The sequence below is a fragment of the Hemitrygon akajei genome, chromosome 7 (genome assembly GCF_048418815.1).
Source record: "Hemitrygon akajei chromosome 7, sHemAka1.3, whole genome shotgun sequence".
NCBI lineage: Eukaryota > Metazoa > Chordata > Chondrichthyes > Myliobatiformes > Dasyatidae > Hemitrygon > Hemitrygon akajei.
In genome coordinates, this window is record NC_133130.1 from 118,409,258 (window position 1) to 118,433,298 (window position 24,041).

Sequence of the window (24,041 nt, forward strand, 5' to 3'; positions counted from 1 at the left end):
GATGAGCTAGTGTTCATGGACCATTCAAGAATCTTATAGTAAAGGGGAAGAAGCAGTTTCTGAATCATTGAATGTGAGTCTTTGGGCTCCTGTACCTTCTCCCCTATGGTCATAATCAGAAGAGGGCACGTCCCAGATGGTGAACGAAATAATGGACGCATAAGTTATCTCAACAGGGTAGCTAATGAAAGTGAACTGGAAAAGATCAAGTATATATATGTCACCATGTACTACCCTGAGACTCATTTTCTAGCAGGCATTCACAGTAGAACAAAGAAATTAGGTTTCTAATAATTTCTGACATCCCCCCCCCCCCAAGACTTTATTTCAATCACCTTGAAAGTCAGGGCCAGATGGAAGACAAGAAAGAAACAAACCCATAGTTGGCTCTGCACCAATTAAAGCGTCAAGCAAGATTTAAGCCGACGTGAACGAGATTAGAAACTGAACAGGCATTTAGCACCGTTTGCCTGCATTTGACCGACCTCGCTCTCTTCTTGCTACTATTGTCAGGCAGAGGGTGCACAGGTCTTGGGTTCAGGAGCAGCTGTTGCCTTGCAGTCATTGGGCTCCGGGACGAGCTTCATCTGCCCCAGCGATGAGCAGGCTCTGCAGCTGTGGACTCATTTTCGGGGACTCTACAGTTTACTTGCTTCAGCACTGAACTGACTGTAGCTGTGGCACTCGCCTCAGCGCTGAACTGGCTCTGTGGCTGCGGACTCACTTTCAGGGACTCTACCATTAGTGTTCTGTGTGTTAGTTGTTTACTTTTTTATTGTTTGCACAATATGTTCCTTTTTTCACACACTGGATGTTTGACTGTCTTTTGCTGTACGGGGTTTTTAATAGACTCTATTGTGTTTCTTTATTTTGTGGCTGCCTAGAAAGAGACAAATCGTCCCTTTACAGACAAAAGTATACTGTACATACTTTGAATGCAATTTGAAGTATGTACCTTGAAAAATGGAGGGAATTATGATGAACTAATTGTTCCAACTAAAAGGCAGGGTATTCCAATTTGTGAACTCTCCCATCTCTTCGACAGTTTGCAGTTCAATCAAGCTGTGGGAACTCTTCCACTGAATAATTTTATATGTCAATGGAGGGGGAGGGAAGACAATTCAAGAAAGCAAAATATCATTTAAAAAGACGGAAATTATAGAATGCTGCTCTACAAAGAGATCTGGTGCCCTTGTATTCGAAGCAGACTAAGTTGGCATGCAGATACAGCAAGAAAATAGAAAAACAAATGGAATATTGTCTTTATTGCAAGAAGGATGGATTATAAAAGTCAGAAAGCCTTGCTACCACTGTTCAGCACTTTGGCAAGATAATATCTATGGAGTACTCCGTATTCTATTGTCTCCCAAATTTAAAATATATATTTGCATTGGAGGCACTTCAGAGAAAGTTCATTAGACTGAATCTAGGGAAGAAAGGGTTGCCTCATTAGGAACGATTATACCAATACTCAGAGGTTAGAAGAATAGATGACTTTACTAAAACATAATGGTTCTGCAGGGGTACAGCAGTATAGCTACTGAAAGGATGATTCCTCTCACAAGAGAATATAAAAACAGAGGATAATTTCAGAATCAAGCATCACCCGTCTATGGTTCTGATAAAACATCTCGGGCTGAAACATCAACTGTTTATTCATTACCACGAGAAAGCCTGCAGAAGCTGGAAATCCAAAGCAACCCACACAAAATGCTGGAGGAACTCAGCAGGTCACGCAGCATCTATGGAAATGAACAGATAGTCATGTTTCGGCCGAGACCCTTCTTCAGGACCTCCAATTCCTTATTGATGCTATTATAGTCTTACGTAAGCGTGATTGGTAAGTAATCCAAAAATATTTGTAAATGCTCTTTTGAGTAGAGAATGAATTTTTAGCCAACCTTTCTTGAAAAAAAAAACAAGTAGTTAAGCTTAGCTTGCCTTTCTTGAAATTAATCTCTTTCTTTCAAGGAAAACATAATAAATTTCTGTTTTTAATAAGACTCGAGGCTTTCTGATATCCTTCCTCATTCTCAAGCCCAAGCAGCAGTGGAAACATTTCAAGATTTCCTTTTGCAATATGATTATTCCAAAGATTCAGTTTCCTTTTAAATTCAAGAATCTTGTTACTTGAAGTCAAAACATTTTCTCCAGGGCCTTGCAGAGACTTGTTCAACTGGTTCATATAATGAAAAATGTCTGCTAAGTAGGCTAGTTTCTGCAGCCATTCTTCATCTTCAAAGCACTCAGCAAAATCTGGCCTACTATTTTCTTGAAAGTACTTCTGCAATTCACCTTTCAGATCAAACACCCTGTTGAGAACCCTTCTTCTGCTAAGCCACTGGATTTCTGTATGTAGCAGGAGATTGGTGTGCTCTTTGTCCAGGTTTTCACACAGGTTTTTAACACTCTCGAATGAACTGGTCTTTGTTGAATAAAGTTAACCATTTTTGTAGTATCATCCAGAACTTTTTTCATTTCATCTCTTCATCAGCCTACCATCCTCCCCTCCGTGCAATACAGTGCTTACCAATTATCAACGGACTCCCCCATCTCATGTCAAAAACTGAGAACGGACCCACCAAATAAACACAGTCCCACTGCGCACTGCCAAACGGGGCAGAGCGACCTCTAATGAAATTGCTAACGAGACTGCAGTGGGAACTAGCACCACACATTGCACTGTTCAAAAAATGATTTTTAAAATAAAACCATGATCTCTCGTGGAACCCCTGATGACCTCTCTCAGAACCATAAGGTTCCATGGAACATAGGTTGAGAAACCTTGTCCTGGTTGGTGAAGGTCCTTCATGATGAATGCCAACTACTTGAGGCATCACATTTTGAAGATGTCCCTGTAAGTGGGAAATCTTGTGTCCATGATGGAACTCGCTGAGTCTACAACCTTCTACAGCTTTTTCCAATCCTAAGCATTTGGTGCTTCATATAGTAGTGATGCAACCAGTCAGAATGATCTCCACGGTACACCCGTAGAAATTTGCTAGAGTCATTGGTGACATACCAGATCTCCTCCAAGTCCAAATGAAATGTAGCTGCTGGCATGACTTCTTCGTTAATTGCATCGATACATTGGGCCTAGGGTAGAGCTTCTGAGACACTGACACCCTGGAACATGAAGCTGCTTATCCTTTACACTGCTGACCCCACGATGAGGTCTGCTGTGTGTTCTCCCAAATTCCCCTACCTGAAGTTCACAATCAATTCCAGCACCAACCCACCAGTTTACCTCAATGCAGTACCCCACCTCATAAGACTGTAAGACATAGGAGCAGGATTAGGCCATCTGGCCATCGAGTCTGCTCCACCATTCAATCATGGCTGATCCCTTTGTCCCCTTCTCAGTCCCACTCCCCAGCCTTCTCCCCATAACCATTGATGCTGTGTTCAATCAAGAACGTATTAATCTCCACCTTAAATACACCCATTGACCTGGTCTCCAAAGCTGTCTGTGTAACAAATTCCACAAATTCACCATCCCCTGGCTAAAGAAATTTCTCTGCATCTGTGTTTTAAATGGACGCCCCTCTATCCTGAGGCTGTGCCCTCTTGTTCTAGACTCTCCCACCATTGGAAACATCCTTTCCACATCTACTCTGTCTAGGCCTTTCAACATACTAAAGGCTTCAATGAGATCCCCCCCCCCAATCCTTCTAAATTCCAGCGAGTACAAACCCAGAGCCAACAAACGTTCTTCGTACGATAACCCTTTCATTCCCAGAAACATCCTTGTGAACATCCTCTGAACCCTCTCCAAAGCCACACGTCTTTTCTTAGATGAGGAGACCAAAACTCTTCACAATACTCAAGGTGAGGCCTCACCAGTGCCTTATGAAGCCTCAGCATCACCTCTCTGCTCTTGTATTCTAGACCTCTTAAAATGAATGCTAACATTGTATTTGCCTTCCTCATCACCGACACTACATTCAAGTTAACCTTTAGGGTGTTCTGCACAAGGACTCCCAAGTCTCTTTGCATCTAGAATTTTTGGATTTTCTCCCCTTTTAGAAAATAGTCTGCACATTTATTTCTACTACCAAAGTGCATGACCATGCATTTTCCAACATTGTATTCATTTACCACTTTCATGCCCATTCTCCTAATCTGTCTAATTCCTTCAGCACCTGATACCTGTTTCCTCAATACTACTTGTCCCTTCACCAATCTTCATATCATTTGCAAACCTGGCACCAAAGCCATCTATTTCATCATCTAAATCATTGACATACAGTATAAAAGAAGTGGTCACAATACCTACTGCTGCGGAACAACACTAGTCACTGGCAGCCAACCAGAAAAGAATCCTTTTATTCCCACTGGCTGCCTCCTACCAATCAACCAATGCTCTAACCATGCTACACACACAAAATGCTGGTGGAACACAGCAGGCCAGGCAGCATCTATAAGGAGAAGCACTGTCGACGTTTCGGGCCAAGACCCTTCGTCAGGACTAACTGAAAGGAGAGATATTAAGAGATTCAAAAGTAATGGTGGGAGGGGGAAATGCGAAATGATAGGAGAAGACTGGAGGGGGTGGGATGAAGCTAAGAGCTGGAAAGGTGATTGGCGAAAGTGATACAGAGCTGGAGAAGGGAAAGGATCATGGGACGGGAGGCCTCGGGAGAAAGAAAGAAAGGGGGATGGGGGGAGCACCAGAGGAAGATGGAGAACAGGCAGGGTGATGGACAGAGAGAGAGAGAAAAAAAAACAAACAACTAAATATGTCAGGGATGGGGTAAGAAGGGGAGGAGGGGCATTAACGGAAATTAGAGAAGTCAATGTTTTCTCTCTCTCTGCCCATCACCCTGTCTGTTCTCCATCTCCCTCAGGTGCTCCCCCCAACCCCCTTTCTTTCTTTCTTTCTTTCTTTCTCCCGAGGCCTCCCGTCCCATGATCCTTTCCCTTCTCCAGCTCTCTATCACTTTTGCCAATCACCTTTCCAGCTCTTAGCTTCATCCCACCCCCTCCGGTCTTCTCCTATCATTTCGGATCTCCCCCTCCCCCCACTACTGTCAAATCTCTTAGTATCGCTCCTTTCAGTTAGTCCTGACGAAGGGTCTCAGCCCGAAACGTCGACAGTTCTTCTCCTTATAGATGCTGCCTGGCTTGCTGTGTTCCACCAGCATTTTGTGTGTCTTGTTTGAACTTCCAGCATCTGCAGATTTCCTCCTGTTTGCTCTAACCATGCTGATTGTTTTCTGTAATACTATGGGCTCTTAACTTGGTAAACAGCCTTATATGAGGCACCTTCTCAAAGGCCTTCTTAAAGTCCAAATATATGACTTCCACTGCATCCCTTTCATTTATCCTACTTGCAATCTCCTCAAAAACTTCCAACAGGTTCATCAGGCAAGATTTCTCCAGAAGGAAACCATGCTGACTTTGTCCTGCCTTGTCCTGTGTCACCAAGCAATCCACCACCTTTTGCAACATTTGCAATTTTCTAGTCCTCCAAAACCATGCCAGAATCCAATGATTCTTGAAAGATCGTTGCTAATGATTCCACTATCCCTACCACTACCTCTTTCAGAACCTTAGGTTGCAGTTCATCTGATCCAGGCAACTTACGTACCCTTAGATCTTTCAGCTTTTTGAGCACCTTCTCCCTTGTACAATTAACTGCACTCACTTCTCATCACCATTAGTGATTCTGCCATTAACAATGGTATCATGGTTGAACTCCTAATTGGTGCTTGAGCTGTGCAAAGCCACAGTCATGCTATAGAGAGAATAGAGCAGTTGGCTAAACATTGCATCCTGAAGGGTGTGTATGTGTGTGAATATCAATGAGGTGATGTTACTTCCAATCCGCACAGTCTATTATGTCCCAATGAAGAAGTCAAAGGTCCAATTGCAGAGGGAGATAGAAGCCCAGGATTAAGGTTGTTGATTAGCACTTAGGGGATGATGGTGTTGAATTCTGATAGGTAATCAATAAGCAGCAACCTGACCTATGTTTTGTTGTCCAGGTGCTCCAAGGCTGAGTGGAGGGCCAGTGAAATTTCATCCACTATGGATCAGTTGTCACGGTAGGCAAATTGCGACGGGTCTGGGTCCTAAATACATTTCTGAAGTAATTAGGAACTTCAAATGCAGCAGGAAAGGTTTGAAGATGACTTCTTTAGTTCTTTTAACAGCTTTGTAGCTGGCAACATTAATTGGACCTTTTATGTGCCCTGCATTGGCAGCTTTTTGTAACAAAGGCTATCACCACATTACTCACAGACCCTTGCTTTATGGACAGTTCAATTGAACTGGTTATATTCTCCAGAGCTCTGTAAATCATGCACTCTTTTTGTGTTAGATCCATGCAAGAAACTGAAGAGGCAAGCTACAGCCTGTTAACAGAAAGTCAGGAACTGCAGATGTGGAATTGCTTTGTGTCCCTAATGCATTTCTCTGATCATGTGGGATACTTTGACAATGATACTGGCCAAGTGGAAAAAGCTTCACCGATCCCTAGGGTTCACAAATTGATCTCTGCATTTTTGTACTGTAGTTCTGTAAACCAAGGTTGTCTTTATAACAAGAATCACTTTTACCACAGGCATTCATTACATAAACATTTGTGTCTGATATTATGGAAATCATGCTATATATTTGTGGTTTGTGCACATTCCTGTGTGGTGATGTCTTTCTATTTCTCAGTGGGTGTTGGGAGAAATGTGACTACTCACTTTGTGAATGTCTAAAGAGGTTGAAACATAATGCCTGCCTGTCAAAGTGAGTCCTACTGTGGACTCCGCAATCAAATAGAACTTAATATTTCTGGTAAGCAAAGAAAACAGAAAGGCAAAATGCTGCCAATGCTGGGTGTATAAAATGGTCTACAAGACTTAGCAAGTTTATTTCCCATTAATGCTGCAAGCTTCAAAGCTCATGAAAACACTGAAAAAGTACAAACACACATTATAGAATTTCTCATTTTGTCTTTTCTTCAGAACTTTGAAAATAAATTCACTCCCTTTTGTCTTGACAGAATACGGTTTATCATCGACATACGACATGAATTTTTTTTTGTTTTTGTGGCAGTGGTATACTACAAGACATAAGAATTACTATAAGTTGCAATATAGATAGATAAGAGTGAATGAGGAATTGTGAAGTAGTGTTCATGGGCCATTCAGAAATCTGATGGCAAAGGGGAAGCAGCTGTTCCTAAGACACTGAGTGTGGGTCTTCAGGCTCCTGTACTTCCTCCCTGATGATAGTAATGAGAAGAGGGCATGTCATGGGTGGTGACGGTCCTCAGCTACACTTATCTAATATCAGAATTAAATTTATTATTTGTTTAATATCAGAATTAAATTAGAAAATAATACCAGAAAGTTTATTTAATATCAGAAGCTATTTTTAAGTTGGAGAAAAATTTAAAATGTATTGGCTTTCTTGATTAGCATAATTTTGAGAAAATTAATGTAAACCTCTGCTGGTAATTAAGTTCCTTAGAAGAGCTTTTGGATACAGTATTTGGATACTGTTGGTGGGGATGGCTTACCTGGGACAAGCTGCGGCAGCCGGATCTCTGGCACTGAGTCTGGTTCTGCATAAGGGAGGGAGGAAGAAGAGGAGAGTGGTAGTGATAGGGGACTCCATAGTCAGGGGTACAGACAGGAAATTCTGTGGTCATGACAGAAACTCCCGAATGGTTTGTTGCCTCCCGGGTGCCAGGGTCAGGGATGTCTCTGATCGCGTGCACAGCATTCTGACGTGGGAGGGTGATCAGCCAGATGTCGTGGTACACATCGGTACCAATGACGTAGGTAGAAAGAGTCAGGAGGTCCTGAAGAGTGAGTAGAGAGAGCTTGGTAGGAAGTTGAAAAACAGGACCTCGAGGGTAGTAATCTGCAGATTGCTGCCTGTACTACGTGCCAGTGAGGGTAAGAGTAGGATGCTCTGGCAGATGAACACGTGGCTGAGAAACTGGTGTACAGGGTAGGGTTTCAGATTTCTAGATCATTGGGACCTCTTCTGGGGCAGGTGGGACCTATACAAGAGAGACGGGTTACACCTGAACTACAAGGGGACCAATATACTTGCAGGGAGGTTTGCTAGTGTTATTGGGGAGGGTTTAAACTAGATTTGCAGGGGGATGGGAACCAGAGTGCCAGAGTAGATGGCGGAATGGGGGTAAAAATAAATAATGTTAGTAGTTCATGCAAAGCCACAAATAGTAAGGTTGTGTATGGTGGTAATAATCTTCTGAGATGTGTATATTTTAATGTGAGGAGTATTGTGGGAAAGGCAGACAAGCTGAGGGCCTGGATTGACACATGGAATTATGACATCATAGCCATTACTGAAACTTGGCTACAGGAGGGGCAGGACTGGCAGCTCAATGTTCCAGGGTTCCAATGTTTCAGATGTGATAGAGGCAGAGGGATGAAGGGTGGGGGGGGGGGGGTGGCTTTGCTAGTCAGGGAAAATATTACAGCAGTGCTTTGGCAGGACAGATTAGAGGGCTTGTCTACTGAGGCCATATGGGTGGAGCCGAGAAACAGGAAAGGTATGACTACATTAATAGGGTTGTATTATAGACCACCCAATAGTCAGCGAGAATTGGAGGAGCAAATCTGCAGAGAGATAACAGACAACTGCAGAAGACAGGAAGTTGTGATTGCAGGGGATTTTAATTTTCCACACATTGATTGGGACTCCCATACTGTTAAAGGTCTAGATGGGTTAGAGTTTGTGAAATGTGTTCAGGAAAGTTTTCTAAATTAATATATAGATGTACCAACTAGGGAGGATGCAATATTAGATCTCCTATTAGGAAATGAGTTAGGGCAGGTAACGGAAGTGTGTGTAGGGGAACACTTTGGTTCCAGTGATCATAACATTATTAGTTTCAATTTGATCATGGATAAAGATAGATCTGGTCCTCCAGTTGAAGTTCTAAACTGGAAAAATTTGAAGAAATGAGAAAGGATCTAAAAAGTGTAGATTGGGCAGGTTGTTCTCTGGCAAGGATGTGATTGGTAAGTGGGAGGCCTTCAAAGGAGAAATTTTGAGAGTGCAGAGTTTATATGTTCCTGTCAGGGTTGAAGGCAAAGTGAATAAGAATAAGGAACCTCGGTTCTCGAGGGATATTGGAACTCTGATAAAGAAGAAGAGAAAGATGTATAGGCAACAGGAAGGAAATAAGATGCTTGAGGAGTATAAAAAGAGTAAGAAATCAGGAGGGCTAAAAGAAGACATGAGGTTGCTTTGGCAGTCAGGGTGAAGGATAATCCTAAGAGCTTCTACAGGTGTGTTAAGAGCAAAAGGATAGTAAGGGATAAAATTGGTCCTCTTGAAGATCGGAGTGGTCGGCTATGTGTGGAACAATGGGAGAGATATTAAATGGGTTTTTTGCATCTGTATTTACTAAGAAAACTGGAATGGAGTCTATGGAAACAAGGCAAACAAGTAGGGAGGTCATCGAACTTATACAGATCAAAGAGGAAGAGGTGCTTGCTGTCTTGAGGCAAATCAGAGTAGATAAATCCCTAGGACCTGACAGGGTATTCCCTCGGACCTTGAAGGAGACTCGTGTTGAAATTGCAGGGGCCCTGGCAGAAATGTTTAAAATGTTGATACCCACGGGTCAGGATTGGAGGATAGTTCATGTAGTTCCGTTGTTTAAAAAAGGCTCAAAAAGTAAACTGGGAAATTATAGGCTGGTAAGTTTGACATTGGTAGTAGGTAAATTATTGGAAGGAATACTAAGAGATAGGATCTACAAGTAGTTGGATAGACAGGGACTTATTAGAAAAATTCAGCATGGCTTTGTGCGTGGTAGGTCATGTTTAACCAATCTATTAGAGTTTATCGAGGAAGTTACCAGGAAAGTGGATGAAGGGAAGGCAGTGGATATTGTATACATGGACTTCAGTAAGGCCTTTGACAAGGTCCCACATGGGAGGTTAGTTAGGAAGATTCAGTCTCTAGGTATACATGGAGAGGTAGTAAATTGGATTAGACATTGGCTCAATGGAAGAAGCCAAAGAGCGGTAGTGGAGGATTGCTACTCTGAGTGGAGGCCTGTGACTAGTGGTGTGCCACAGGGACCAGTGCTGGGTCCATTGTTATTTGTCATCTATATCAACAAACTGGATGATAATGTGGCAAATTGGATCAGCAAATTTGCAAGGATACAAAGATTGGAGGTGTAGTGGACAGTGAGGAAGGTTTTCAAAGCTTGCAGAGGGATTTGGACCAGTTGGAGGAATGGGCTGAAAAATGGCAGATGGAGTTTAATGTGGACAAGTGTGAGGTATTGCACTTTGGAAGGTCAAACCAAGGTAGAACATACAAGGTAAATGGTAGGACACTGAGGAGTGCAGTAGAACAGAGGGATCTGGGAGTACAGATACATAATTCCCTAAAAGTGGCGTCACAAGTAGATAGGGTCGTAAAGAGAGCTTCTGGTACATTGGCCTTTATAAATCAAAGTATTGAGTATAAGAGTTGGAATGTAATGGTGAGGTTGTATAAGACATTGGTGAGACTGAATTTGGAGTATTGTGTGCAGTTTTGGTCACCTAATTACTGGAAGGATATTAATAAGGTTGAAAGAGTGCAGAAAAGGTTTACAAGGATGGTGTTGGGACTTGAGAAACTGAGTTACAGAGAAAGGTTGAATAGGTTAGGATTTTATTTCCTGGAGTGTAGAAGAATGAGGGGTGATTTGATAGAGATGTATAAAATTATGATGGGTATAGATAGAGTGAATGTAAGCAGGCTTTTTCCACTGAGGCCAAGGGAGAAAAAAAAAAGAGGTCATGGGTTAAGGGTGAAGGGGGAAAAGTTTAAAGGGAACATTAGGAGGGGCTTCTTCACAAAGAGAGTGGTGGGAGTGTGGAATGAGCTGCCAGATGAAGTGGTGAATGCGGGCTCACTTTTGACATTTAAGAAAAACTTGGACAGGTATATGGATGAGAGGGGTTTGGAGGGATATTGCCCAGGTGCAGGTCAGTGGGACTAGGCACAAAAATGGTTCGGCACAGCCAAGAAGGGCCAAAAGGCCTGTTTCTGTGCTGTAATGTTCTATGGTTCTATGGTTCTAGCTGATGAAATACCTGCCTTCCAACATACTGAAAGATGCCTGTAAATGAATTAGTTTTATCAAACAACATGCATTGCATCACACTGCTTCAGGAAAAGTACCTGATAAAAGTCCTTCACAATCCCCGCCACCATACAATGCAACCCACCATATTCATAATTTAATGCCCTTCACAACCCCGCATCATACAACGCAACCCACCGTATTCATAATTTAACATCACTCAAAACCCCTGTACCAACAATCCAACCCAACATATGCATGAGTTTTCCTAAGACTTCAGTCATTTATATTAATAAGATGGGTCTCTGATCTAAGCAGCTTTCAACAAACATTAAAAGGTGTACCTTTACAATAGCTTCAGCACTTACAAACTACAACACCAGCTGCCAGAAAAGATAAAGGCTGAGGCTCTTGGGAATACCACCACTTACAGGTTCCCCTCCAAATCCCACACCTCTCTGTCCTGAAATACACTCTCCATTGCCTCTCGACTCTGAACTCCTTACTTGACCGCACTCATCACAAAGATTCCGCCATTTCAAGAGGGTAGGTTATCAATAATGATCCACTCCAGCAATGCTGATGCCATGGGTATGAATTTCAAAAAGCATTGTTTCAGCAATGAATGCTTCACAATTTAAGATACACGTAGAAGTAGTGGGTCCTGAAGGCACAGACACTGAGTGTAAAGGACTGCAGTTCAATTTCAAATGCTAAGTTAGGATTGTATACTGAAGTAGAATTTATACTTCCTGTTCCAGTGAGTCTGATGCTATTTCTGATAGACAAGATGATGATATGCCTAGCAAGTACATAGCAAACAAAAACGATGAAATAACTGAGCTAATTGGTCCCTCGGGTAATGGAACAATCAGAACTAATTCAGAGTTGAAAGTACAGAATAATTATTCAATTACATTATTCAGAAACAAATGAAGAATTTTCTTTTAAATAACATAGTTCTAACTTGAAATCTGGAAAACAATTGTTGAGTATTATTTACACTGATCAAATCTGAAAAACACCTTAAATTAATCTGGATCTCCAATTTGAACACCAGTCAATCACAGAACTTCTGTGAGATTCCTGGACTTTTACATAACATTAAGCTTCCAGCCTGGCAACAAACTGAAAACTGTTAAGGCTGGTTGGACTTTTCACAGTAAAATACACACAGCAACTAAAGTTGCTGACCAGAAAGTATGTGATTATATCTATCTTACTTAAGGTTGAGCTTGGCAATTCAATAAAGGGTCTTTGAAAAATAAAATCAAGATGGAGCAATGATCACAGTAAATTTCACACCAAAGTTAAATGGGCAGTAGTTGGAGTTGGTGGATCTAAGCAAATGTTAAACTCAGTGCCAAAGAGAAGCTCCTCAAAGTAACAGTTTGCACACTTTCAGGAATAAAGGCATTTTGCCAAATTTTTAGCATAGTATATTACAGCACAATACAGGCTGATGATTTTATGCCAAACTTTTAAACTACTCTAAGATCAATCTTCCTACATAACCCTCCATTTTTCTATCACCCTCATGTCTATCAATCAAATTATTTTCAGTTATGATTTTCTGGTTTAAAAAATTGCACCCTGCATGTATGTTTTATATAGATATGTTTTTATATGCACAAAATGCTGGAGCAACTGAGCAGGTCCAGCAGCATCTATGAATAGTGAATAGTTGAATTTTCAGACAGAGACTCTTCTCAGCCCGAAATGTTGACTGTTTATTCATTTCCATAGATGAATTCTTCCAGCATTTTGTATTTGTTACTCTGGATTCCCAGCATCTACAGAATCTCTTGTGTTGATTTTTTTAATATGAATTTTATATATAGATGACTATAGTCATCCACTCTACACTGAAAAATCGGCCATGAAAAATGACATTCTGTTGACAAGGAGTGCGGAAGGATTACACCTTTAGAAATACGAATTTTAGATATCATTATCAGACTTTAAAAATAACATTCTGGGAAATATCTGCCAGGTCTTACACCCCCCCCCCCCATTCCCACTCTTTAACTCCCACTATCCAGCTACTACAAATTTAACATAAGCAACTTTAAACTGGTGTTCACATATTTTCTTTGTCTGAAATCTTGCCAAAAGGCCCACAAATAAGGTAGAGTGAGTACTTCAAGATGGATCTTTGAGAGAGTGGAAAGAATAACAGTCATTAAGGATTCTTTGGCTAAAAGTGAGTAAGTTAAGAAATTAGCTGCAAAATTGCACCATTGTATCAAAGAGTACTTGAAAAATGCATGAGATAAAAATATCAGATAGATAGGCATTGATGTTGCTGGAATGAGAAAAGTCTGGACCAAAATTTCTCAGGATAAGCAGCACAATACATTTCACCCCAGACAAATGTTAAAACCACAGGGACAATGCCTGATTTTGTGCTATTTAAGATTAGCTTTATTTGCCAGAGGTACATCGAGACCAACACTGAAATGCCTCGTTTGCATCATAACCATTATGTCTTTGCAAAGTGGGAGGGAATCAGAGCACCTGGAGAAACCCCACTGGGTCTCGGGAAGAACGTACAAACTCTTTACAGACAGCAGTGGAAATTGATCATTGATCGATAATCGCTGGTGCTGTATAGCATGGTACAAACTGCTACGCTACCATGCTGCCCCATGCCATTTACATCATATGCATCACATCCACAATATCACCCCCCCCCCCCCAACCCAATGAATGGGTCATTTCCTCTAAAGGAAGATGGTTTGGAAGAGCCCACTTTCAATATTTTGATAGTAGATTTGTGGCTTGAGTGATAGAAACACAAATTCAGGCATAGCAAAGACATAAAAACTCTTTAACCAGATACAAGTTGTATTTCATAATTGGTGTTGCACAAAAACTCCACCTGAGAGCTTTTCTGAGCCCTTCATGCAGTGATATGCTTGCTAATTCCACTCATGCTACCTAAGTGAATATACCGAATGGTTCTTTGCAACTTGGCCTGCAACCTATCCACAAAAAGAGTACAGCATCCACCTCTAACTCAACAGTATATCAAATTAGCCAGAAAGTAACCATCTATCCTTTATAACTCTAGGATACTCTTCACTACCTTTCCAAACATTTCTCCAATTTGACTGCAACTGGAGTAATTTTGTCTGCTGTTTCGAAGATAAATGTATATGAAGGGTTGAGATCTCTTTGGTACTGGACAAAATACAAACATTCACATTTATTTTAACTTAATTTCTGTTGCAGGAATACTTTAGGTTTCATCATCTGTGTAAGATACCGGCCAACTATATGTGATAGAGTTCAATGTATCCTGGGAACATATCTCTTTTCCCATGTATCCAAACATATGGAGTTTTACTTGATGCAGGAGAATGCTTTCCCTAGACAGATGATGTATACTTCATCTATACCTGGAAAATCAATACCAACTAATGAATCTTTACTTTTATTGCCTGTGGCACTCAATGATTGGATCATTGTCAATGATTTCATTATTCATTTGTCCCATTCTTCTATATATAAGCTAAAGTGATTCACAAAAAAAACAAATAATCAAATCAACACCTCATCTTAAAACAATTACTTGAACTCTAAACAGAATTCTTAGAATAGGGGTCATACTAGAGTAAATCCATTAACACCATCCAAAGGGCAATATGGTATAATGTCTAAGTTACTCAATTTAGACTCAAGAGGACTGAACAATTATTCTACAGTAACATTAAATTCAAGCAATTAAGTCAATCTGAAATGGTAACCACGAAACCAGTGAATGGCTTCAAAACACTTACAAGTTAACTAATGTCTTAAAATCATATCAAGATGCTCATCTTAGCTAGTCACATTTGCCTGCATTTGGTCTATATCCTTTAAAACTTCCCTGCCCATGCACCTGTCCAAGTGTCTTTTAAATGCTATACCTGGTGGTTCATTCTACATACTCACCAATCTGTGTGAACAGGTTGCTTCTCAGGTTCCTTTAAAATTTTATTCCTTTCATTTTCAACCTATATCTTCTAGTTTTTGATTACTTTTTCTTTGGGCTTGTGTGGGGAGCTGGAGAGTGTTAGCGAACCTGAATTGGTTAATTGTTGCTTAATAAGATACGTTAATCGCTCAGAGTTCCATGTGTTGTTCTCGAAGGACTCGCTCTTTATAATGTGGAGTCCTGGTGCTTTCCGTATAAATTTGTCAAGTTTATTTTAATAGCCTGAGGGATTCTGTGCTATTTATATGATTTAGACAGACACCAGATTAGAGCTAACTGCTATGTCTAGTTTGAGAATGTTACGCCTCGTGTGTCGCTCGACTGAGCCACCAATGTTCTATGGAATTCTTAAGAATAAACTCTGGTTGCCATCTCTCCATGGGAATCTGTCTTTCTTCCGCACTTGGGTGTCAACGCTCAAACAACAAAGGCAAGTTTTTCTTTCGTTTAAATCAACATACTTTCAACATCTCCATTCAATACATGAGGGCTGCCACTTTTTATTCCCACAATCCCCATTCACTACTGGTGCACATGTACATAACAAGGAAGGTGTGTATGTCTACTAAATACTTACATAGCCAAATGCACAGAACTCAACATTGGGTTCTGACATTGCCAGTGCACATTGTAGCAATGTGTGCATTTTCCCATAACAAACAAAATTAACCATCAACATCTGCTCCTTACCATGAAGCCAATTATGTATCCACTTGGCTAGCTTTCCCTGGATCCTGTGTGATCTAGCTTTCCAGACTATACCTCCATTAGGGAATTTGTTAAAATCCATGCAGACAACATCCCCATCGATCCTCTTAGTTACCTCTTCAAAAAACTCTAATGGACTTGTGCTTGAAGTAAATGTATGTCACCATATATTACTCTGAGATTTATTTTTCTCAGTAGAACAAAAAAATACAATAGAATCAATGAAAAGCAACAAAGACAAACAACCAATGTGTAAAAGAAGATAAAAAGACAAACAGTAATAAGAATAAATAAGTAATAAATAATATTGAGAACATGAGTTGTAGAGCCCTTGAAAGCAAGTCCATAGGTTCAGTTCAGTGCTGAGGTGGGTGAAGTTATCCACACTGGCTCAGAAGCCTGAGGTTTAAGAAAGACTTGGTCTTTATTTGGGATAAACTATTTTTTTCAAATCGATAGCAACATGGTTGGCCTTAGGTAGCTTCTGAAATATTTAATTTGAGGAGCAATTAGTGACAGGCTAAAAAAAACTGATCTAGAAAGCAATATCATGATTACTTTAGATAAATAGCCAAATGTGCTGATGATACATGGAAACTTTCTGATGTAACATGTAGCAAAGGTGTTTTTAAGTAGAGAATTTCACATCTGTAACAGAATCAACAGAAATACTTATGGGGAAATAGTGAGAGGATTACTTGTTGCTGTTGGAGATATCAGTGTCAGTTTGTTCAATCTTCAAACCCATGAGCATGAATCAGCTGCCAATTAAAATGCACACAAAATGACATTGGCAGGTTCAAAGTTCAAAGTGTATTATCAAAGTACATACATGTCACCATATACTACCCTGATTCAATTTTCTTGCGGGCGTACACAGTAAATATAAAGAAACACAATAGAATCAATGAAAAACCACTAACAATGACAGACAAACAATGTGTAAATGACAACTGTGCAAATACAAAAAAAGAAGAAAAATACTAACAATAAATAAATAAGCAATAAATATCAAGAACACGAGATTTTAGAGTCCTTCAAAGTGAGTCCAGAGTTTGTCAGAACATTTCAGTGTTCAGGTGAATGAAGTTATTTCCACTGGTTCAAGAGCCTGATGTTTGATTGGTAATAAGTGCTCCTGAATAAGGTGGTCTGGGTCCTGAGACTCCCATTTACTGCTGCCAACAAGCAAGTGAGATGGGTTGTGTCAACAAAAGCTATTTGCTCAGTTTTTATTTCCTTATCACATCAAATTGCCCGAACACTATCCAATTTAGTTTGACATCGATGTCAACAATCTAAAATTGCTACCCATAGAGATTATTCCAAGAAACAATATCACTTGTCAGATATTCAAGCTAACTTCTCGGCTGATGCACTTATGTCCTATAGTTATATAACTTTTATTACGAGAAGAAAAGTGAACTGAATAACCCAGTAAACAAGATTTAATATGAAGAGAAATTTGCTAGTTTATTGCAGAGAGAGCAGCCAAACTAAAACAGTTAAGAACCACTACCCCTTCTTGTTTATCCCCATCACTACTTTCCCATACTTTGTGGAGAGAAAAACAGCAATTTGTCACTATTAAAGCTAATTATCCCCTATTCTGGCTAACTTTATATGGGCACAGGGCCTCACAAACTAACAGCATACTCCACCTATCTACAGAGTTCAGCATCACAATTGAGTTACCATCGTCACTTTCAAGCTGATGGCATTATTGTTTTAGAAGTACAAGTCAAATCGATGAGGGCAAATCGATTATCTCTTAAATTCTATCATCATTGAGATGTTTTCTTTATCATAGTCAACCAGAGTGGTTCCTGACTGACATCACTGCCTGAAATGGGAACTGTACTTCCCTCAATCGCAAGACTATGCAGAGGGTGGTGCAGACAGCCCAGCGCATCTGTAGATGTAAACTTCCCACTATTCAGGACATTTACAGCAATAGGTTTGTAAAAAGATCATCGGGGACCGGAGTCACCCCAAAAACCATCTGTTCCAGCTGCTACCATCCAGGAAATGGCACCACAGCATAAAAGCAAGGATCAACAGGCTCCGGGACAGCTTCTTCCACCAGGCCATCAGACTGATAAATTCACGCTGATATAACTGTATTTCTATGTTATATTGACTGTTCTATTGCACATACTATTGATTACAAATTAAAATAAATTGCATATTGCACATTTAGATGGAGAAGTAAAGATTTTTACTCCTCATGTATATGAAGGACGTAAGTAATAAAGTCAATTCAATTCATTTCAAATATTCCATTCATCAATACTCTGCCTACCTCCATGTTAAATTATAGGAGGCTTTTGAAAGAAGGTAATGATGAGTTAAGAATATAAACATCTAAAGTGCTGTTCTCAGTTCCAACCTCAACACTTGTAATAGATTTTAACAAACTACTACACATGAACCAGCTTAGAAAGATGAATAATTTAAAGGAATAGCATTTTTCGCACTGAGGATTGGAGGTACATGGAAGGAGATGCCAGAGGAAGTAGTAGAGATGGGTACAAATTTAGAATAATTACTTATCTCTCAGACTCACGTTAAATTATTTATCTTTCTAAACTGCTTATTCCTTTGCTTTAGAATCACAGAGTTATACAGCAAGGATAAAAAGCCCTCTAATCCAACACATATATGTCAAACAAGTTTTTTTTAAGATAAAGCTTAGCTTTAGTTGACACACATACATCAAAACATACAGTGAAATGCACTGTTCTCCATCAACAACTAATACAGCCCAAGGATTGTGCTGGGGCAACCCGAAGTATCGACACACTTCTGGCACCAACATAGCATGCCCATAGCTCACTAAACCTGTCCCTAACTATACGTCTTTGGAATGTGGGAGGAAACTGCAACACCAGAGGAAATCCATGTGGTCACAGGGAAAATATACAAACTCCTTACAGACAGCAGCAAAAAGTGAACCTTGATTGGTAATCGCTGGTGATTGCACTAGCCACTACGCTACCATACCACCCCCATGGTACACAGGTAGTTGCCTACCTGAACTAATCCCATTTGCCTGTATTTGGCCTATATACCTCTAAATCTTTTCTATCTTTACATCTTTCTAAATGAGTTTTAAGAATTGTTATCATACCCACCTCTAGCACTTCCTCTGGCAATTCATTCTATATACTCTACCCTACCACATGCTGTATGAAAATGTTAAAGGTTCCATTTAAATTCACCTCTCACCTTAAATCAATGCCCTATAGTTCTTGTCCACCCTGGTATAAAGACTGAGCATTCACCTTCTCTATACCCCTCATGATTTTATAAATCTCCATAAGGTCAGTTCTTAACCTTCTACACTCAGAGGGAAAAGCCCCAGCCTATCCAGCCTCTCCTTGTAACTCCACTCCAAACAATATCCTTTTTAATCTTTCCTGCACTCTTTCCCGCTTAATGACATCCTCTCTTTAGCAGATATTTTCCAGAAAACTAAGATGTCAATGTCATCGAGCAGAATTAGGCCATTTCTCTCTCAACACGATTCTCCTACCTTCACCTCATAATCTTTCATGTCCTGACTTATCAAGAATCTATCAACCTCCACTTTAAATACACTCAATGACCTGGCCTCCACACCCTTGTGCTAAAGAAATTCCTCCTCATCTCTTATCTGAATGGACGTCCTTCAATTCTGAGGTTGTATCCTCTGGTCCTAGACTCCCCCACTACAGGAAACATCCTCTTTACATCCACTCTATCTAGGCCTTTCAACATTCAATACGTTTCAGTGAGATCCCCCTCATTCTTCTAAATTCTAGTGAATACAGGCCCACAGCCTTCAAACGCTCCTCACATGATAAGCCTTTCAATCCCATAATCATTTTTGTGAACCTCCTCTGAAACCTCTCCAGTTTCAGCACATCTTTTCTTTGATAAGGAGCCCAAAACTGCTCACAATACTCCAACTGAGCCCTTATAAAGCCTCAGCTAGTCCTCTTGAAATGAATGCTAAAACTGCATTTGCCTTCCTCACCACTAGGTCAACTTGCAAGTTAACCTTTAGGGAATCCTGCATGAGAATTCCTAAGTCTCTTCGCACCTCAGATCTTTGAATTTTCTCCGTTTAGAAAATAGTCTATGCCTTTATTCCTTCTACCAAAGTGTATGACCATGCATTTCCTGCTACTGTTTTCCATCTACCATTGCTTTACCCATTCCTTCAATCTGTCTAAATCCTTCTGCAGACACTCCACCTATCTTTGTATTGTCTGCAAACTTGGCCACAAAGCCATGAATTCTTCATTCAAATCATTGACATACAACATAAAAAGATGTAATCCCAACACAGACCACTGGCAGCCATTCAGAAAAGGTTCCCTTTATTCCCACTCTTTGCTACCTGCCAATTAGCCAATGCTCTATCCATACTAACACCTTTCCTGTAATACCATGTGTTCTTAACATCCTAAGCAACCTCATGTGGCACCTTGTCAAAGGCCTTTGGAAAATCCAAGTTCACATCATCCATCAATTCTCCACCGTTTATCCTGCCTGTTATTTCCTCAAAGAATTCAAACACATTTGTCAGGCAAAATTTTCCCTTAAGGAAACCATGCTGACTACTACCTATTTTATATTGTGCATCCAAGTACCCATGAATCTGCTGGGGTCATATATTGTGTCTGATACTCCTAAAGTGGCATCCTCTACATTGCTGAGACCTTTTGCAAATTGGGGGACTGCTTCATTGAGCACCCCTGCTCCATCCACAAAAAGCGGTACTTCACAGTGCTCAAACATTTTAATTCCCATTCCAATTCTGACACATTGGTCCATGATCTCCTCTTCTGCCAAGATGAGCCCACCCTCAAGGTGGAGGAACAATACCTTATATTCCGTCTGGGTAGCCTCCAACCTGATAGCATGAATATTGATTTCTCCTTCTGGTAAAAAAATTTCCCTCACCTCATCTCTTCTTCTATTACCCTCTTTGGCCTCTTTCCTCTTCTCACCTGCCGATCACCTCCCCCTGGAGGTGATCACCTCCTTCTTCGTTTCTCCCATGGTCCACCCTCCCCTCCTATCAGATTCCTTCTTCTCCAGCACTTTTTCTTTCTTACCCACCTAGCTTCACTTCTCACCTTCCGGCTATCTTCCTTCCCCTCCCCCTATCTTTTTATTCTGGCATCTTCCCCCTTCCTTTCCAGTCCTGAAGAAGGGTGTCAGTCTGAAATGTTGACTTCCTCTCCACAGATGCTGTCTGACCTGCTGAGTTCCTCCAGCATTTTGTACATGTTGCTTTGGATTTTCAGCATCTGTGGACTTTCTTATGTTTATAATACATTATATTTATAGTGAAAAATACATTGAGAACTTGATTTTTTTTATTTAATTCTGATTAAATAACTTGGGTATTTACGAAGGTTTTTGAAATTATGACTTCCAATAAAATCTGATTTCTTCTAGACTCCAGGTGCAAAGTTTCAAAGCAATTTTTATTGTATTATATAATTACTTGAGAAGATTAAACAACATTCTAGAGGTCTGATTATTACTATTTGAAATTGATTTCTTGTAAATAAACTGGATGTGTCTACCCTTTGTCCTTTGGGCTATTTCTTCCATAGTGGAACAGGCACAGACTACCTACCGATACATCAGAGTCATAGCACAGGGGGTTCTTAAGGTATAAATAGTTCCCAGAGATCTCCCAGAATGGACTTCAAAATGTCAGTCAATTTCCTCAGCATAGGTGTCCAGTTTAACTATGTCAGTGGGTTTGGAATCTCAGAGTTACACTTCAAGTTCTCACAAGGTTTGATGGGTAGGTGTTTGGATGTCACTTATTTTGTGACCTTGACACTGGCTGTAGTGACTAGAACCATTATCACAGTCTCAAGATAAGGGACCAGTCACTCAGAATTCACATCCTGTTGAGGATCAGCGGCTAATCAGAATCTGAATGAGAATCACTGACTTAAATGTGAATTTTTTTTCTTTTACAGAAGCAATGCAGCACAAAGACATAAGAATGATTATAAATTACAAAAATAATAGTGCTGAAAAAAAGTAATAGTAAAATAGTATTCATGGGTTCATTCAGAAATCCAATGGCAGTGGGGAAGAAGATGTTCCTAAATTGTTGAGTGTGCCTTCAGGTTCCTGTACTTCCCCCCAATGATATTCAAGATCTTATTCAATAGCCAAGCAGGGATGAAGGGCAAAGGGGCCACTTCTAATTCTATTTCTTATTTTTCTCTTTATTCATTTTTTTAAAAGTTTAAGATCTGACTCAGTGTTTTCTGCAACAGTTGGTGATGTTGTTCATCTGGAGGAGTACAGAACTGTCAGGCAAGTCAGGCATAATTACACGGTTTGAAGTTTAAACTGTAAGTTAATAGAGGAGTTATTTAGCACTGTCTACTGAAGAGTACTTCAGTGAATATTAATACCGGTAATTAACATACCCACTTAAAAGTGGGCTTACCAAAGCATGTAAAATGCATTTTACCAGTATGTAGTAAGTAGATGCATTATGATGAAAGCATTACATGAAGCATAACTGGTACATTTACCTTAACGTGCGCAAGTCCCACAGTTTGATCCCATCAGTTACAGCAGTGGTCAGAAAGAGATTGTAGAATTCTGAAGGCTGACTACTAAACACTGATCCCTGAAACAAGAGGGAAGAAATAATTGATAAACAATTCACAAAAATAATAACTGTGAATTCAATTTCAAACCATGTGTGTCAACACTGCCTGGCAGAAAGACTCCTGGGATTCTAATGAGAATAAGGTTGGTTTCATTAATAACATTAACCAAACAATCTGCTATCAACTCAAGACACTATACTAAAACAGGGAGGTCTTCCAGGGGAAATTTTTGAAATGGTTCCATCATTTCAAACTTAAATTTAAAACTTGCTATGCAGGGAAGTACCAAAAAACTAAAGCAATGGAAACAAATTAAATAATATCACGGAATGCCATCCCTGAGTGATCTTCAGCAGGCAAACTGAGCTGGAAATCTCCATTCATATCATATCAGTTCAATATACAAAACCGATTTCTTCCACCAGTGCAGACAGCCAGCTCCTCATAAACACAAGAGATTTGGCAGACACTGGAAATCCAGAACAACACACGCATAATGCTGGAAGAGCTGTATTGCTGCCGCCAAAAAAAAAACAAATTTCATGATATGTCAGTGATAATAAACCCAATTCTGATTCTGATAAATAGTTTTATCCACAAGATGTCAAAACCTTGGTGGTAATGTTCTGTATTTCTTTTTCATCTAGTTAAATGTGTTCTTAATACATCCATGTCAGTGAAAAGTAATTTCACAGATATATGACCAAAAGGGCATTGTGGGATTTCAACATTTTCAAGCATTTTTTCTTTATCTCTTAGGAGGTTTTGTGTATTCTTAGTGAATCTACCTTAGGCATTTCAGCAGAACAAAAAAAACTATTCTCAAAGGAAATAAAAAAGATTGAAACCAGGGGTCTGGTAAGCCTTGCGTACAACATTTTTCCATCATTATACGGTAGCACAGTGCAGACAAACTGCAGAATGGAAACATATTTCTCATTCTTTCCCACCTCATTCCAACTACTCGCTGATACAGCAGATGCTTCCTCTGAGTGCAAGTGAAACCTCTTTCCTTGTAAGGATAAGAGTGGGCAGAAATTATAACCACAAACTCATCATATTCCTTTGATGAATCAATGTTCCATTTTGTAGCCGCAGTATTAAATCCAAACACATCTGTAATAACAATTTGTATTTCTTGCTACTGACTTACTGCTGCTCTCAATGTATAATAAACAGATTCACTGCTCTATTCCCCACTAACCCTTGGATAGTTATAAAATGAAGTACTGTTTCACTATTTGATTAATCAGCAAGAATTATTATATTTCTTCCTGCATACAAAAAGTGGCACCCTGCTTTCTACAAAGGATCCTTAGGCAATAATAAACTGAATTTTTTTTGGCTCTCATTGGTAAAAGTCCACCCTAACTGGACTATTGTCCTTATGAAGCACCCTTGTAATGCTAAGTTTCAAGTTTATTTCATAAGCTACTTAATGGCCTCAATGCATATGGTATTATAGCAGAAAAATATCTGTTACTGCAATCTGCAGAATCTCATGAGTTTATGCTACTGCAATCATGTTGGAAAGAAATGAACCCATGTTGTAAATCAACTAGAAAATTATGAAGTTATTTAAGCTCAGAAGGAGATCATACAACCTCTCATTCAATGTCAGCAAATTCAAAGAGCTGATTATTGA

At 39.9% G+C, this 24,041-nt stretch overlaps 1 protein-coding gene across 2 annotated transcripts in view; it reads right to left on the reverse strand.

Moving 5' to 3' along the window:
• The window catches only part of wdr27 (WD repeat domain 27), a 561,812-nt gene that overhangs the window by 370,118 nt on the left and 167,653 nt on the right, over positions 1–24,041 (reverse strand). For both annotated transcript variants that reach the window (XM_073051837.1, XM_073051836.1), the window contains exon 22: positions 22,316–22,413. In XM_073051837.1, the coding sequence (XP_072907938.1) occupies positions 22,316–22,413 (98 nt within the window). The remainder of the gene's footprint in view (positions 1–22,315; positions 22,414–24,041) is intronic.